Source organism: Scedosporium apiospermum (assembly GCF_000732125.1).
Source record: "Scedosporium apiospermum strain IHEM 14462 chromosome Unknown SEQ_SAPIO_0088, whole genome shotgun sequence".
NCBI classification, from domain to species: domain Eukaryota; kingdom Fungi; phylum Ascomycota; class Sordariomycetes; order Microascales; family Microascaceae; genus Scedosporium; species Scedosporium apiospermum.
Window position 1 is genome coordinate 1856194 of NW_015971789.1, and position 12613 is coordinate 1868806.

Below are 12613 nucleotides of genomic sequence, written 5' to 3' on the forward strand. Positions count from 1 at the left end.
GAGGGTGCAAGGGTCTAAAGGAGAAGCGGATGGCAAGTCAAACCTATTTTGCGAGATGTCTCTTTTACATGCCAAGGCCAATGCAGGAACCGGTGAGTGGGGATAATTTGCTCCATCGTGGTCGCCAGTTGCAGCTTCCGAGAGATCGAAGACCGGGGGATGGCGAGGACCCGGACCTGAAGTACCTCCTTAACAATTAACAAAAGTAATCCTTTTTGGTGGGAACCGACACCCAAAAAAATTGGGCAAAAAAAGGGAACAAAAAATAAGATGAAATCAAGAGAGCTCGGATTTCCTCGCTAAAAGCTTCCTTACGTTCAGGTATTGGTGTTTCTTGATTCCAGTAGGGGACCAGATTGCAGTGGTCCGTGAAGTTGGAGGGCACATCAGTCTGAATTTGAGAACTCTGAGAGGTCAGATAAGACAACATGAACTTTTCTCTCTTTCCGTCTTGAGCCAACGACGTCCGCATTTTCTCTTGTCCGCAGCCACCTCTGGTCATTCCCACCTCCATTCCAAGTTTCCCATGATATGTGCTGCAATTCCCATATTCTTTGCAAGCGGACATGTCCAAAGTGAGCCATCTTCTCCATCTTCTCCGACGAATAGCATACAACGAAACATGGTCTGTCCGGGACGGCACATAGGACCAGGGGTGAAGCCCTGATCTGTATTCGGAAGCACGACCTGCTTCCGTAGCTCTATTCTTGTCATGTCGTCCGAAGGATGGGGAAGGAGGCATTAACTCGAACTCTTACCAATGGGAGGCAATCAGCCTCAAGGAATTTATCTGTGGCCTCTGTCAAGTCTCCTGTGCGCCCGATTCACCGGCCGGTGCGAGTTGTCCTTACATTGTTGATGCTTCTGGCCGTGACCCATGATTCCCCTCTTGCAGAGCGAATACGATAGAGCCAACCCCCGCTGACTGACGTTCCTCCTTTCCAAGACGTCACTGGCTGACCTTGTACGATTCGTACAGCGTGGGATTGCAGACTTCCCTTCCCGAGTAGCAAGGCTAGCGAGGCGGGTCCGTAGCTTATGTACTTACCATAGAACCCCCCTGCCTATAAGTGGTCGCGTTGCCCCCCCGGGCATTCGTTGTAGAGCGGAGGATTCACCATAACAGAGCGGTGAAGCCATAACAGAAATCTTGTTCGTCTGAGTCGCATTGGGACTTTCGATCAAAGATGAGCAAGCCCCCAAGACGCTGTCAATTTTCGGCGTCCAACCTCGGCACGAGCCTAAGAGAAGGCTAGACCACTCGTGTGTAGCGTAGACTTATCGGCGAACGTGGACGAACCACATCTTGCCTGTCGAACAGGGACGTCTTAGTCCACGGGCGATTCCGTGTTGAGGCGTTAGGTCATGTCTTAGGTGACAGTACCCAGCCGAGGTTGTAGGGAAGAAGCATCGAGAGCAAGAACAGGGGGGATGGAAAGGTGGAGAAAGAGAAAAAAAAAAAAAAAAAGAAAAAAATGTGTAGCGAAGAAAGAAAAGATGTTGGGGTCTGAAGTCAATTTCGACGTCGCGTCACGTCCCCCAAGCAATCGGTGAGATGCATACACTACTTCGTACCTTGTACTCTGTGCTAAGAAGAAAAAAGGATCGACGAAGTCTAAGGGACCCGCTGGTGCTGCTGGTGCGATAGGCTCGATGCAGGCGTCCACTGCTTTTCTTGGCGATCGACGCTACCAAACCAAGTTGATGGTCAAAACTCGCCTCTGCAGTCTGGAAGCGAGAGCTTCAAGTGAACCGCTCGATCCAGGTTATTTTATTTTTCAACTCTTCTTTTTTATTCTTCGTCTTTTTCTTTTGTCTTCAATCAATTAAGAAGACGACCTCCCCGAAGAACAATTCGAATTCCCGAACCTCACCATATTTCAATATTCGGCACAGAAAACACTGACCGGTGACCGAGGCGTAGCAGACAATATGGGGCGAGAAATAAAAAAAGACAACGTCTCTCATGCGAGAGGGCTGACCGGTGTGGAACCCTGCTGCGGATTACTTCAACGGTGCTACTACGCAAAACTGGCCACACTGAGCTTTTTGAAGATCAATTCCACACCGAATTCACAACCGTTTTCATCGTCGTCTTCGGTTTGACTGATCTGGGAGTGTGTACCGTTGAGGGTTCAACGAGCCTAGCTCATCGAGTGACAGGGTAACAAGCCCTTCTCACCGACGTCTGGGTCAGATCCACCTCGACGTGGCATTCCAGACATTGGACCGATCATTCCGGGTATGATAGCCCAAGATTGGCGGAAACTTCACATCGGCCTGGGTATCTTTAACGGCAAAGGCGGCGTCCCGAGTTGTGTGGCTAGCAGTATGTGTTCGTCCAAGGGCTATTGACGATCGTCGTCGCTGTTAGTGGCTAGGCACACACGGTGGACAGGTGGAAATTGGGGTGGGCACAGAGGGTGGCATCGACTTGGATGGTCTGCTCCTTTCGTGCGTGTTTGGGGCATGATACTCGGGCAAGTACCAGGACCCGAGAGAAGACCCGCCTACCCAACGGCGTCAGGTTAGTCTTGAGCAAGATCCTCGGAGGCGCAAACCATCATTTCAATGGGAATGAAAGAGCCTCTCCAGAGGCTAAGCGTCTCTTGATGGATACTTACGGGGGAGGGGTGTTGCAGAAAACCGGTGAGGCGATTATTAACCAGAGTTAAGGGCTGGCACAGACTTGGATTCTTCGTTCACTGTTTGTGTTTCTCTTCATCCGCGGGATGGAAAGACACTAGCCAATAGCACTACCCTCGCCGAGCAATCTGATGTCCGTTTCCCAGGCTGCACAGGCCCAGCAGGCACTGGATTGGAAGTACATGAAAAGGTTTCAATGTTGTTACCACATTCCTAATCCGCGACCACCTTTGACTCATAGGCTCAGAAGGCTCCCGATTCCCTACAAAGTGTGATCTTTGGAGTTTCCCCTTCGAGAGTTGATCATCCTCGGTGCGTAAGATGCTCAAAGCTGTCTTTGTCCTTGTCCTGGTCTCTGCTCTTGTCCTTGTCGTTGTCTTACATTTCGGCTCCGACGTTATGATCCTCTAATTTGCGGTTACGTACACTGGTCTCCGCCTTCACTGTTGGTGTTGGCGTCTTATACTCCTTAGCATGCCCTAATTGACCGTGCTCTTTCTTTCCTCGAGTTCCTGAGTCCTTTGCTGTTGTCAGCCACACCACTTGCCCGCTCAGCCTCGCTCTGGTCAACGTTTCCATCCATCAAACCATCAACCGAATCCATTATGATTTCGGTATTCGTGCTGCTCCCTTCTACGCGCATGGTGGATCTTTCCTCTTCTCCCGTATTCCCTACTTGGCATCGAGCTCCGAGGGCTCGTTGCCTGCTTTGCTGACAATAACCCCATTGTGCTTTGCAGGAACTTTGAGGGACTTCTCTCAACACCTACCTCGCTGTTCGCGCATGGTGCCGACGATGCCTCTAGTTACCCTGCGTACATTTCGATTCCCAAATCCCATCGTTGACGCCCGACGTGGCCTCGTCGAACCGGTCGGCAACGCGCCTCGGGCATCCGCAAGCCTTCTCCGTCTGCCAATCCACTTTCATTGTCACCTTGATTCCTATCCTGACCGGCGGACGGTCATCTGCATACTCCTATATCCGTCTATCCACCTTTATCGACATGCATTCATTTCCTATGGTCAAACTTGCGACCTTGACACATCGAAAACGCCATTCCAATCACTACGACTGACCGTTGACGCCTCCTTCCTCAGCCAACATCGCCTCGCTACGCATTAATTCGCGATAATTAAGCCGACATACGTCAGGCGGACCCCAAGTTTGGCTTCTACAAACATGTGACGAAGTACTTCACACGTCACACGACCTCTTCCGTATCAACCGATCGTACTTGGCGTCCTTGAACGTCCTTGATGTGGTTCCTTCCGCCTTCTGATCGCTTACGATTCTACTCTGCATTTACCGTACGACCAGCTACACATCAGGACCATCGCGATCAGCCCTCGGGAATGTAACTGGTCAAGCACGATGAGGCACTTGACTCGGATCTAGTGGTCAATAGACTAGGGGCCTCCTCTATGGGAATCTCCCTTCTCATGGGCTGCAAGCGTAACCTGCCTGCGTATCCCTCAACAGAGCAAGCATGTTGCTTGTCGCGTTGCTCCAATCAGTCAATCCCTAGCGAGGAGCTGCCCAACAGAGACCGATAACCAGGGTCTGCAAAACTACACACTTGGTCAGAAGTACGGGTACGCGGAGCCCAATCGAACCACGCCAGGGCTACGGGTGTTCCTCCTGCCTTCCCTCCAATGGACAAGGTGATGTCAAGCGCTGACAAGGAAAGGAAGGTGCGGAATAGGACACTCGTTGATTTACCTCGCGCGGGAAGTGCGTCTTTGCAGCCTACTAGGATGCTCCTGTAATTCAGATCTTGCAACGCCCGCTTGAGTGGAGTCGCTCTATGCCAAAGACCACGAGACCCACGTAAAGGAGCAGGAACCTTCGATCAGTTTGGCTCGTCCCTCCTGGTGTAAAGCACGTTCTGTCCGTTCCAGGTCGAGAGAGGCCTGAAACGCTGGTGGGCATCGATTGATCCTTGCCTGCTCCTTCCCTCTGTATGAAACTCCCTCGACATAAGGTGAATCGCGTGTTTCGCCTGTAATATTTACTAGAAAGAAGCCTGAATAGAACTGAATCTCTGGCCTCCTCGAAGCAGTTGTTCCCGCTGCGTTGACTTTCATTCGACTAATCTGCTTAACATGCCAATACTAGTGCGTATTCGATCGGCTTACTAGAGTGATTTGATCTCTTTGGACAAACCCTCACGCATCACCTTATCAACACCAGAGTCTTACTTGATCCACTAAGCCTCGCTTCGAGTTCCAGGAGCATCAGGAATCGCATTGCTCACGACTCTCCACCATCTCTATTCGAATTCGGTGAATGGGGAATTTTCAGCATTCTAAAGACTCGCTTCTGCAGGGGCCAATCATATGAATTAGCGATAGTCGGTTGGTGGGAATCGTAGAAACAATTGATGTGCTCATCGGGCCGCACACCACACCCCCTCGAGACCACCACACCCAGACTCCTCCTCAATACCCCCTCGCATTCGCGCGCCTGCGCCCGGGTATGTTCTCCATCTCCCACCCTTTTCTACCTATATTAAGCTGACGTCCTCCTCCGTCGTTGATCAGGACCGTGTCCTTTCGACATATCAAAATTTCCTGGGCAAACCCGAGTGCTGGCTTCGGCGCATTTACGCATATTCAGCCGCCCTACCACAGTTTTCATCGATTTTTGTTTCCGAGGACTAAAGCCTTCCGTCGTTGGTATCCCTGAGGAAGTCCCAGTCGCGTCCGCAGGGTACCTCTGCTAGCCCCTGACCATAGGTTAGGATAGAGTTCACGTAAGTGCCCATGATCTAAGTCTTATCTCCGGTGTATAACAGCAAGGTCTAACACAAGCACTCACGTATAGGCATATTCTATCCTTCATCCTCGTGTCTCTCGCCCAATACATCCACACACTCGCCATGAGTCTCAACTCCAAGGCAATTCACGATGTCGTTCATCCCACTGCGGCTTTTGTTCAGAAGTCTACCTACGAGAGAGCCGACGTTTTGACGGAGAATAGCCCACACAGTGGGCCTGTCAAGCAAGGCTGGGTAGCATCTCAGCTCAACCCGAAGAATCGCATCGACAGCCTTGACATCCCAAGCAATCCCCTTTGGCGGATCGATGGCTGTGCGGGGTTGGGCACTCAATTCTTCGCCGTTCCTCTTTTCATCACCCCCGCCTTACCTTCGCGTGTCGACGTCTTCATCCCAGAACAGTCGACTCAGACTCCTGAGATTCGGGCCCTCCTACAACTAGATGACGCCTTCCATACGAAGGATCGACCGAGAGTGGCCAACCTAGCCATCACCAGGCTTATTGTTCGCAAGCTCCAGCAATGGACGAAAACCTTTCCGGACCCCGCCGCGTGGTACAGCTCTTTGCCGTTTGGGTCCCGGATCGTCTTTGAGAACATCTCTTTAGTCCTCGAGGATATTCGCATTCGGGTCGCCCCGATGCACAATTTAGAGAGACAGCTCAAATCAGCAGATTTCCTTGGCCAGCTGTGGGGACAAGAGCAGGGACATAACATCATCTTTCCTCCCCAGATCCCTTTGTCCAGTCTTGAGCTGGTTGAGCAGTTGCATGACAGTGTCTGCATTGTGAGGTTCGAAGACCAGAAGTGGATTCTCAAGGCACTGACAAGTTACCCCAAATATATCTACCATGAGCTGAGGAATCTCCTCACAATTGAACCCCATGAGAACATCATAACCCGCCCTAAGTACTTGGCGACGAAGAGGTGCTCATTTGGAAACAAAAAGGCCGTTGTTGGGTTCCTCGTAGAGTATCATGAACACGGCACTCTACGGGATATTCTACCGCTTCGCCGCATTCATGGCCTCCTTAGTCTCTCCGACCAACTTCGATGGTCCCTCCAGATTACTTCGGCGCTACTCCATCTTCACGAAAGATGCCGTTTGTTTTACCCTGATCTTCGTCTCGACAATGTCGTCTTATCGGCCTCTGGAAATGCCATTATCGTCGACTTGGAGCAGAGGGGCGTGTGGTGCGAATTCTCAGCCCCCGAAGTCAATTTTATCCAATATATGCAAATCTTGGCGGGCTCAGAGGACATCCCCGAGTCAGTTCAAAGTCACTTCGGCGCCAGAATCAAAAGGCTTCTTCGCGGGTTTGACGATATCGCGGAGTTCATTGGCACCGAGGAGCATGTTCAGCTTTTGCCGAGCTACAACATTCCTTGGCTCTGTTTGACTCGTGAGGAGCAGGAAGCAGCTGAAGTGTACATGCTGGGCCGAGTGATATGGTGCATCTTCGAGGGAGTGAGTGCACCGCACCGGACTGCATTCTGGCAATCATACAAGTGGGAGTCAGACCTGGAATTCCCCAATTACCGCCGTACTCCGGGAAAGATTCGGGATTTGATCGACCGCTGTACAAGGGGAAGGCGGCATACCCTTAGCGAACAAGTGGGCCGTGTAAGGAGCAGGCTAGAGTTATCACCGGATGCTCTGAGGACAATAGAAGCAGACGTTGATTATACTCCTGAGGCATATCTACACCCGATCGCGAAGAGGTGGTGGAAGCAAGAGATCCAACATGCTGAGGACTTCCTCGATGAGAGGGAGGAGGGTATTGAAGAGGGCCGGCTGCCTGGTAACTACTTTAACCGCCCTAGTCTGAAGAATCTCTGGGCTGAGTTAGACGAGTATCGTCAAGAGATGGGAATCGCCCGATTTTGAAGCACACACACAGAATTAGAGTGGGAAGGGTCTCTTATAGAGAGAATATTCGTTCATATTGTCATTTGAAAGGGGGTGTTCTCATCTGGCAGTCTATTCGGTGTATCGCATGTACCCATGAAACTAAGTCGAGGCACAGTGGGCGCACAACAAAGAATGAGTGAAATTTCAACTAGGAGAGCGGCGAGTTAGGAAATAATGGAAACCTTATGAATGTTCAACATTCAGAACACCACCACCGAAGAGAGAAAATGAAAAAGGAAAAAAAAGTCCCTTGCGGTGCCCAACTGTAAGAATTGTAACTTAAGGAAGCCACAAAAGGCCAAGGTTCCTCTATCACTTGGCCCTCTTAGTATCTCGACTCGAGCCTGGACCCTGACTGTGTCTCTTGGAGCCAGCGCCACCTGGAGAGGACCGGCTGCTCCCCGGCTGCGGAAAGCCCCTGAGTGTAGTAATAAGATCATTGAACTTCTTGATGTACGATGGCGGAGCTCCATGGACGCCCAGGCGATCCTGGACCACTTCCAGGTTGTGGAGGAACTGGGAGGCGGCTTCGGGCAGATGGGCAAGAATCGAGATGATGAAGCCATCGTCTTGAGTGCCGATGAGGCGAGCGTACAGGTTCCGATCCGAGGGGTTGGCGCCCGGGTGGACATCGCGATTCCGATCCGAGACGTTGGAGAGGATGCGGACGAGGGCTCGGGCGGCAGCGACGCGCTGGGCAGGGGAGGAAGTATGGGGAGGGAAAATCGCCGCGCGGATGGCGGAGACGATGCCCAGGATATGGTGGGCAGCCCAGCCCACGTTACAAGGGGTTTCGGAGCCGGAAGACGCGAACTGTGGAGAGGACGGGTTCTCGCAGTACTCGTCTAGCTCGGCAAGGACGCGGGTTACGCGCTGGGAGAGCTTGCGAAAGGGGTCTTTGATAGGGTCGGTGGAGCGGGTGAGGGAGAGGAGGTAGTTAAAGAGCTCGTTGTTATCGAGGAGTATGCGGAAGAGCGTGCGTTCTAGGTCGCCTCGCTTGAGGGGCTTCTTGCCTCGGCGGGGGTTGGAGAAGATGTCTGGGCGGAACTTTTCTGGGGGCACGGCGGCGATGGAGGCGAGAAGTTCTCGGGCCTCGAGGACGCGGTAGTCGTTTAGGTCGTCTTCGTCGTCCGAGTCCGTGTCGTCGACGACTTCGCAGTGGAGGCTTTCGGCGAGGAGGTCGAGGTGGAAGTTGGAAATGTCGTTAAACGGGTGGCCAATCTCGGCCGGGTACCCGGCAGGTGTGAGGGTCAGGGGTGTGTCGGAGTCGTGGTTGTAGAGGGTCTGTTTTGATAGTTGGTCCATAAGCCAAAGGACGTGCCGGCACGGAGGAGAGGTTTTCCCGCAGGAGCAACGAGGATGGGGTCGACTGCTGTTCGGGGACCCAATGCGAATAGACCGAGGTACCAGCTCAGTCATCTGGAAGGCATAAACGTCGTCCTTTAAACGACAGTACTGGAGGGTTATCTTTGGTGGATCTTCGAAGGCATCGCGGACAGCGCTCTGGACTTCAGGTTGTAGTCCGCCGATCCTGTAAGTGAGCCTAGTTGGGGAGCGAACCACGGGGGAGTTTCCTTCGCTGTCGCTGTCGTCATCTGACATGGAGCCTCCGGAGTCGCTCTCGTCTTCTGAACTCGACACTTCTTCCTTTGGCTGACCTCGAGAGGAAGCATGGCTGCGGTAGCGAGCAGACGGCGGCATACTACTTCCGAGAGAGAGTTGGCTAAGCTCGCGGGTGGGAGTGGACGGCATGGGGACAGGTGGGGAGAAGGATGGATTTTAACCTGGAGATATATGTCGCGAGGGTGCGATGAGGAGTAGGATTGAGAGTGAAGAGACGAAGGAATGACAGGGAGTTTATATGTAGGATCTGGAATGGGGGAGACGGGGAGTCAAGACGACAGCAGGGGAAGGGAAGGGGGGGGGGGGGGGGGGGGGGGGGGGGGGTATAGCCATCCAGCAACGGTGGGAGAAAGTGGTGTGGGGGACGTTAGCCCGAAGGCCAGACAGGCATGCCGTTTCCGAGAAGTCCCATATATCGAGCCAGTTATGAGTAGCACTGATCCATGATTGACTAAGGGGAACGACCCATGCGGCCTTTGCGATTCCTAACGTGGAAAACCTGAACGTGCGAGGGTCCCGCTCCTGTGCCTGGCGTGGAGAGGGAAAGGGGTCGACACCTGGGGAGAAGGCGAGAAGGAAGGAAACTGTACGAAAGGGATGGTGGTGTGAATTCTGGGGCTAAGAGGCTGGTGGAGAAAGGTTCTCTCCGAATAGTGGAAGGGGTGGGAGGGGGGTGAAGAACCTCAGGCTTCAGGATCCATGTAGGTATATCTCATGGCCTCCCCCGTCTGATCCCGCTTGTGGAGACTTGGATCGTTGATGTCATAAATACAAGAGACAAGACCACCAAGCTCGAACATGGGGCGGAGTGGCTTTGCCCACGACAAACCGGTAAATGAAGAGAGACATCAGATACTACCAACAAGAAAGCATCTCTTGGCAGGACTTATTGAAGCGCGAGGGGACGTCGTGGCTAAGTTGCTCCATGCTACAAGCTACAGCTTGGACGGTTTGCCAGGGCTGAGGATAGACGCCAGACGCGGCCCAGAATCCTGCAAGGCCGGTTGGGAAGAGGCCAGACAGGGGCGGAGGTGCAGTATCATTGACAGCTCGAGTCACTTAATCCAGTTTAGTTTCAAGGGAGGAGAGAGAACGAAGGAGACGATATGAACTTCATAAGAAGATACTATCGCTTTGATACTGAATGGTTCAAACGGAAACAGCATTGATCTACATATTGTGCTAGACCACCAGCGGCCTGTTGATCGAGGTTGATGGCAGTGTGGTTTGATGTGGGAGCGGTCAAGATGTCCGTATAGATGCAACCAGTTGGCCATGCTCCACCAGCGCTCCGTTTTCTCGACCTCGTCTCTATAGTCGAACCCGGCTCGTCGCCGTCGTCGTCGCCCTCGAACGTTGAAGTTCAGAACGGAAAGAACGAAAGAAATGTCGAGAGGTACATTAATGTACCCGAAACTTGTTCGTGGGCACAGCCAAATTGTAAGTACCGATACCGTGTGTAGAATTGGCAAGAGGAGTCCTCTTACTAGCCACATCACCGGCTCACACAGCCACTTTCTAGCCAAATCGGACACTTGAAGTGATTTCACCGGCTCGGATCTCATTGGGTTAATCCGGAGTGGTGGAGCAGGCGGTCGCCGAATGGGCCGGGTTTCGTGAGGCTTGACGGCCTTGCTATAACAGTCGACGAGGAAGCCACCGGCCCATTCTGCGGCCACCCTGTCCGGCCCTTTCGAATTTTCTCTCTCTCTCTCTCCAATTTTTTTCTTGCCAGCGCGTCCTTTCTCGTGTCTTTGGCAGCACGTCGAGCATGGTACATCATTTGACGGCATCATCAAGATTGACACCACTACTCTCTCCTCTTTTCCACTTCGTTACTCGCCCTTCATACAGCGCCAAGAACAATGACCTCAGATACATCGATTCGCACCTTTGGCCTTCTTTTCCTTCCTTCACAGCCATGTTTGGCCGCATCGTGGGCCGCATCTATCAGCAATTATTTCTAGGCCGACCTTTAGTTGTTGCGCGGAATCAAGGCCATGCCACTGCTAGGTAGCAAGCAAGCATCTCAGAATTGAATAGTACGCCGTACATTTCAATGGCAATCAGTCAGTGCCCCACGCGCAGGCTCGCCTTATCTGAAAATGATGTCTACATGGAAAGGGCTTGGGAACTTGCAAAAAGGAGAAGATGCGAAGCCGTCTTGCCTCCAATGCTAGTACGCCTTGCAGTGTTGGTTCTCGTCGCGATGCCTGCGACCTACTGTCGCAGTGCATCTCATGCCAGCTGCGGAATTTAGTTGGTGGCCAGAAGTCCCCGGGATTTCTCGAACACTCTTCGAGACTAACCCTGGGACCAACTCGTCTCCCTTTCTGTCACCTCGCATCTCCAGCATGTCAAGTGACTTGCCTCGTCGAGTCGACCGGCCTCTTTGGATGCTGCAGAGCAACGCGCTTGGGCGAGTTACATGTGCCCAACGAAGGAACCTCTTGCCTTGCTTTCTCCTTGCCCGGACATTGCCTTCATGGCTACCCCCATTATTTGACTCATATGAAACTAAATGTGACAAATCTCATACACGCACTTTTTCCTTTCTTCTTTCAAAGGCGGCTGCCTGATTTCTAGTGACTAACCTGCGGAGGCGGTTTGCTAATCTGGGTTGCACGAGCACCGGCACCAATTTGTACAATGTTTCTCAAGGCCGTCCCGAAACAATTGTAGATAGATGTTCAGGTGCAGACTTGTTCTTGCGGCCTCGCCGAGCCCTATCAAGATCTTATTATGACATGCATTTACACTTAACCACACACACACCATTGTATTCAGGGAGGCCACCAACTCTATGATCTTGTGTGTTCACATCATCAATGCCCCTTTTGCCAATAAATCTATTGCTAGTTTTCTTCACTTACCGTCGCTATGTCGCTTATACTCTACGTATTATAAATGGGAACTTCGAGATAGGGCGGCTGGAGGGCCTGGTCCTCCCACCAGCCGCATAACAGTCGCGCATCATGCTCTTCTCATTTTCTGTTACACTGCTTTATTAATATGGCGGGATATGCAAGGATGGGATGTGAGCAAACGAAGCCATGGCGGGGATTGATCTCCGCAATATTGGAAGTGTATAAAGTCGCCTCGGGGAAGGGTCGTTTCGAGGATCGCCTCAACGGGCACTGCGAGCCATATAACCAACCTACAAGTTAGGCTGTAAGTCTCTGCGGGCCTACATATTATGACACGATACTTTGAATGCAACATGTAATTATAACCGTGGTGCGGATCTTCCTCAAAGGCGTCGACAATAGTATGTACATGATATCTAGTTGCATGGTGGCAATGCAAATGCAAGTTCATCCAGGACGGGGTTTGAATAAAAAAAACGACCTTCTCTGCTGTCAACTCGAGGTATTCTTTTGGAGCCGGACCCGACAGTTTGGAACCGGATGGGGTTGATTCATTTCGGGGCTGCACAGCCTCCATCTCCGAAAATTGTCTCGTGCGTGTTTCGGTGTTATTATCGGGCTGCAAATGATCCCTTGGACGGAACCGAACGAAGTAAGAGAAGGACATGCATCGTAACACGATGCTCTTCGTGTCACTTCTACTTGCCCCTGAGCTCGGGCGGCATTCACGGCGTTGAACTCGAGGTTTTTTGCTCAAGAAGGGGGCGCGGAATGCCAGAAGGTATCAGG

General features: G+C 52.1%; 1 protein-coding gene and 1 pseudogene across 1 annotated transcript; one reads left to right on the forward strand and one right to left on the reverse strand.

The window, feature by feature from the left end:
* Positions 1 to 5525: 5525 nt before the first annotated feature.
* On the forward strand, positions 5526 to 7310 carry SAPIO_CDS3492 (annotated as a pseudogene; the record flags this gene model as incomplete).
* Positions 7311 to 7646: 336 nt separating this feature from the next.
* On the reverse strand, positions 7647 to 9086 carry SAPIO_CDS3493 (SWIM zinc finger protein; the record flags this gene model as incomplete). The annotated part of the gene is made up of 2 exons (XM_016786274.1): positions 7647 to 8618; positions 8742 to 9086. The coding sequence occupies 2 exons, from the start codon at positions 9084 to 9086 to the stop codon at positions 7647 to 7649; spliced, it is 1317 nt and encodes a 438-aa protein (XP_016644280.1).
* Positions 9087 to 12613: the final 3527 nt, after the last annotated feature.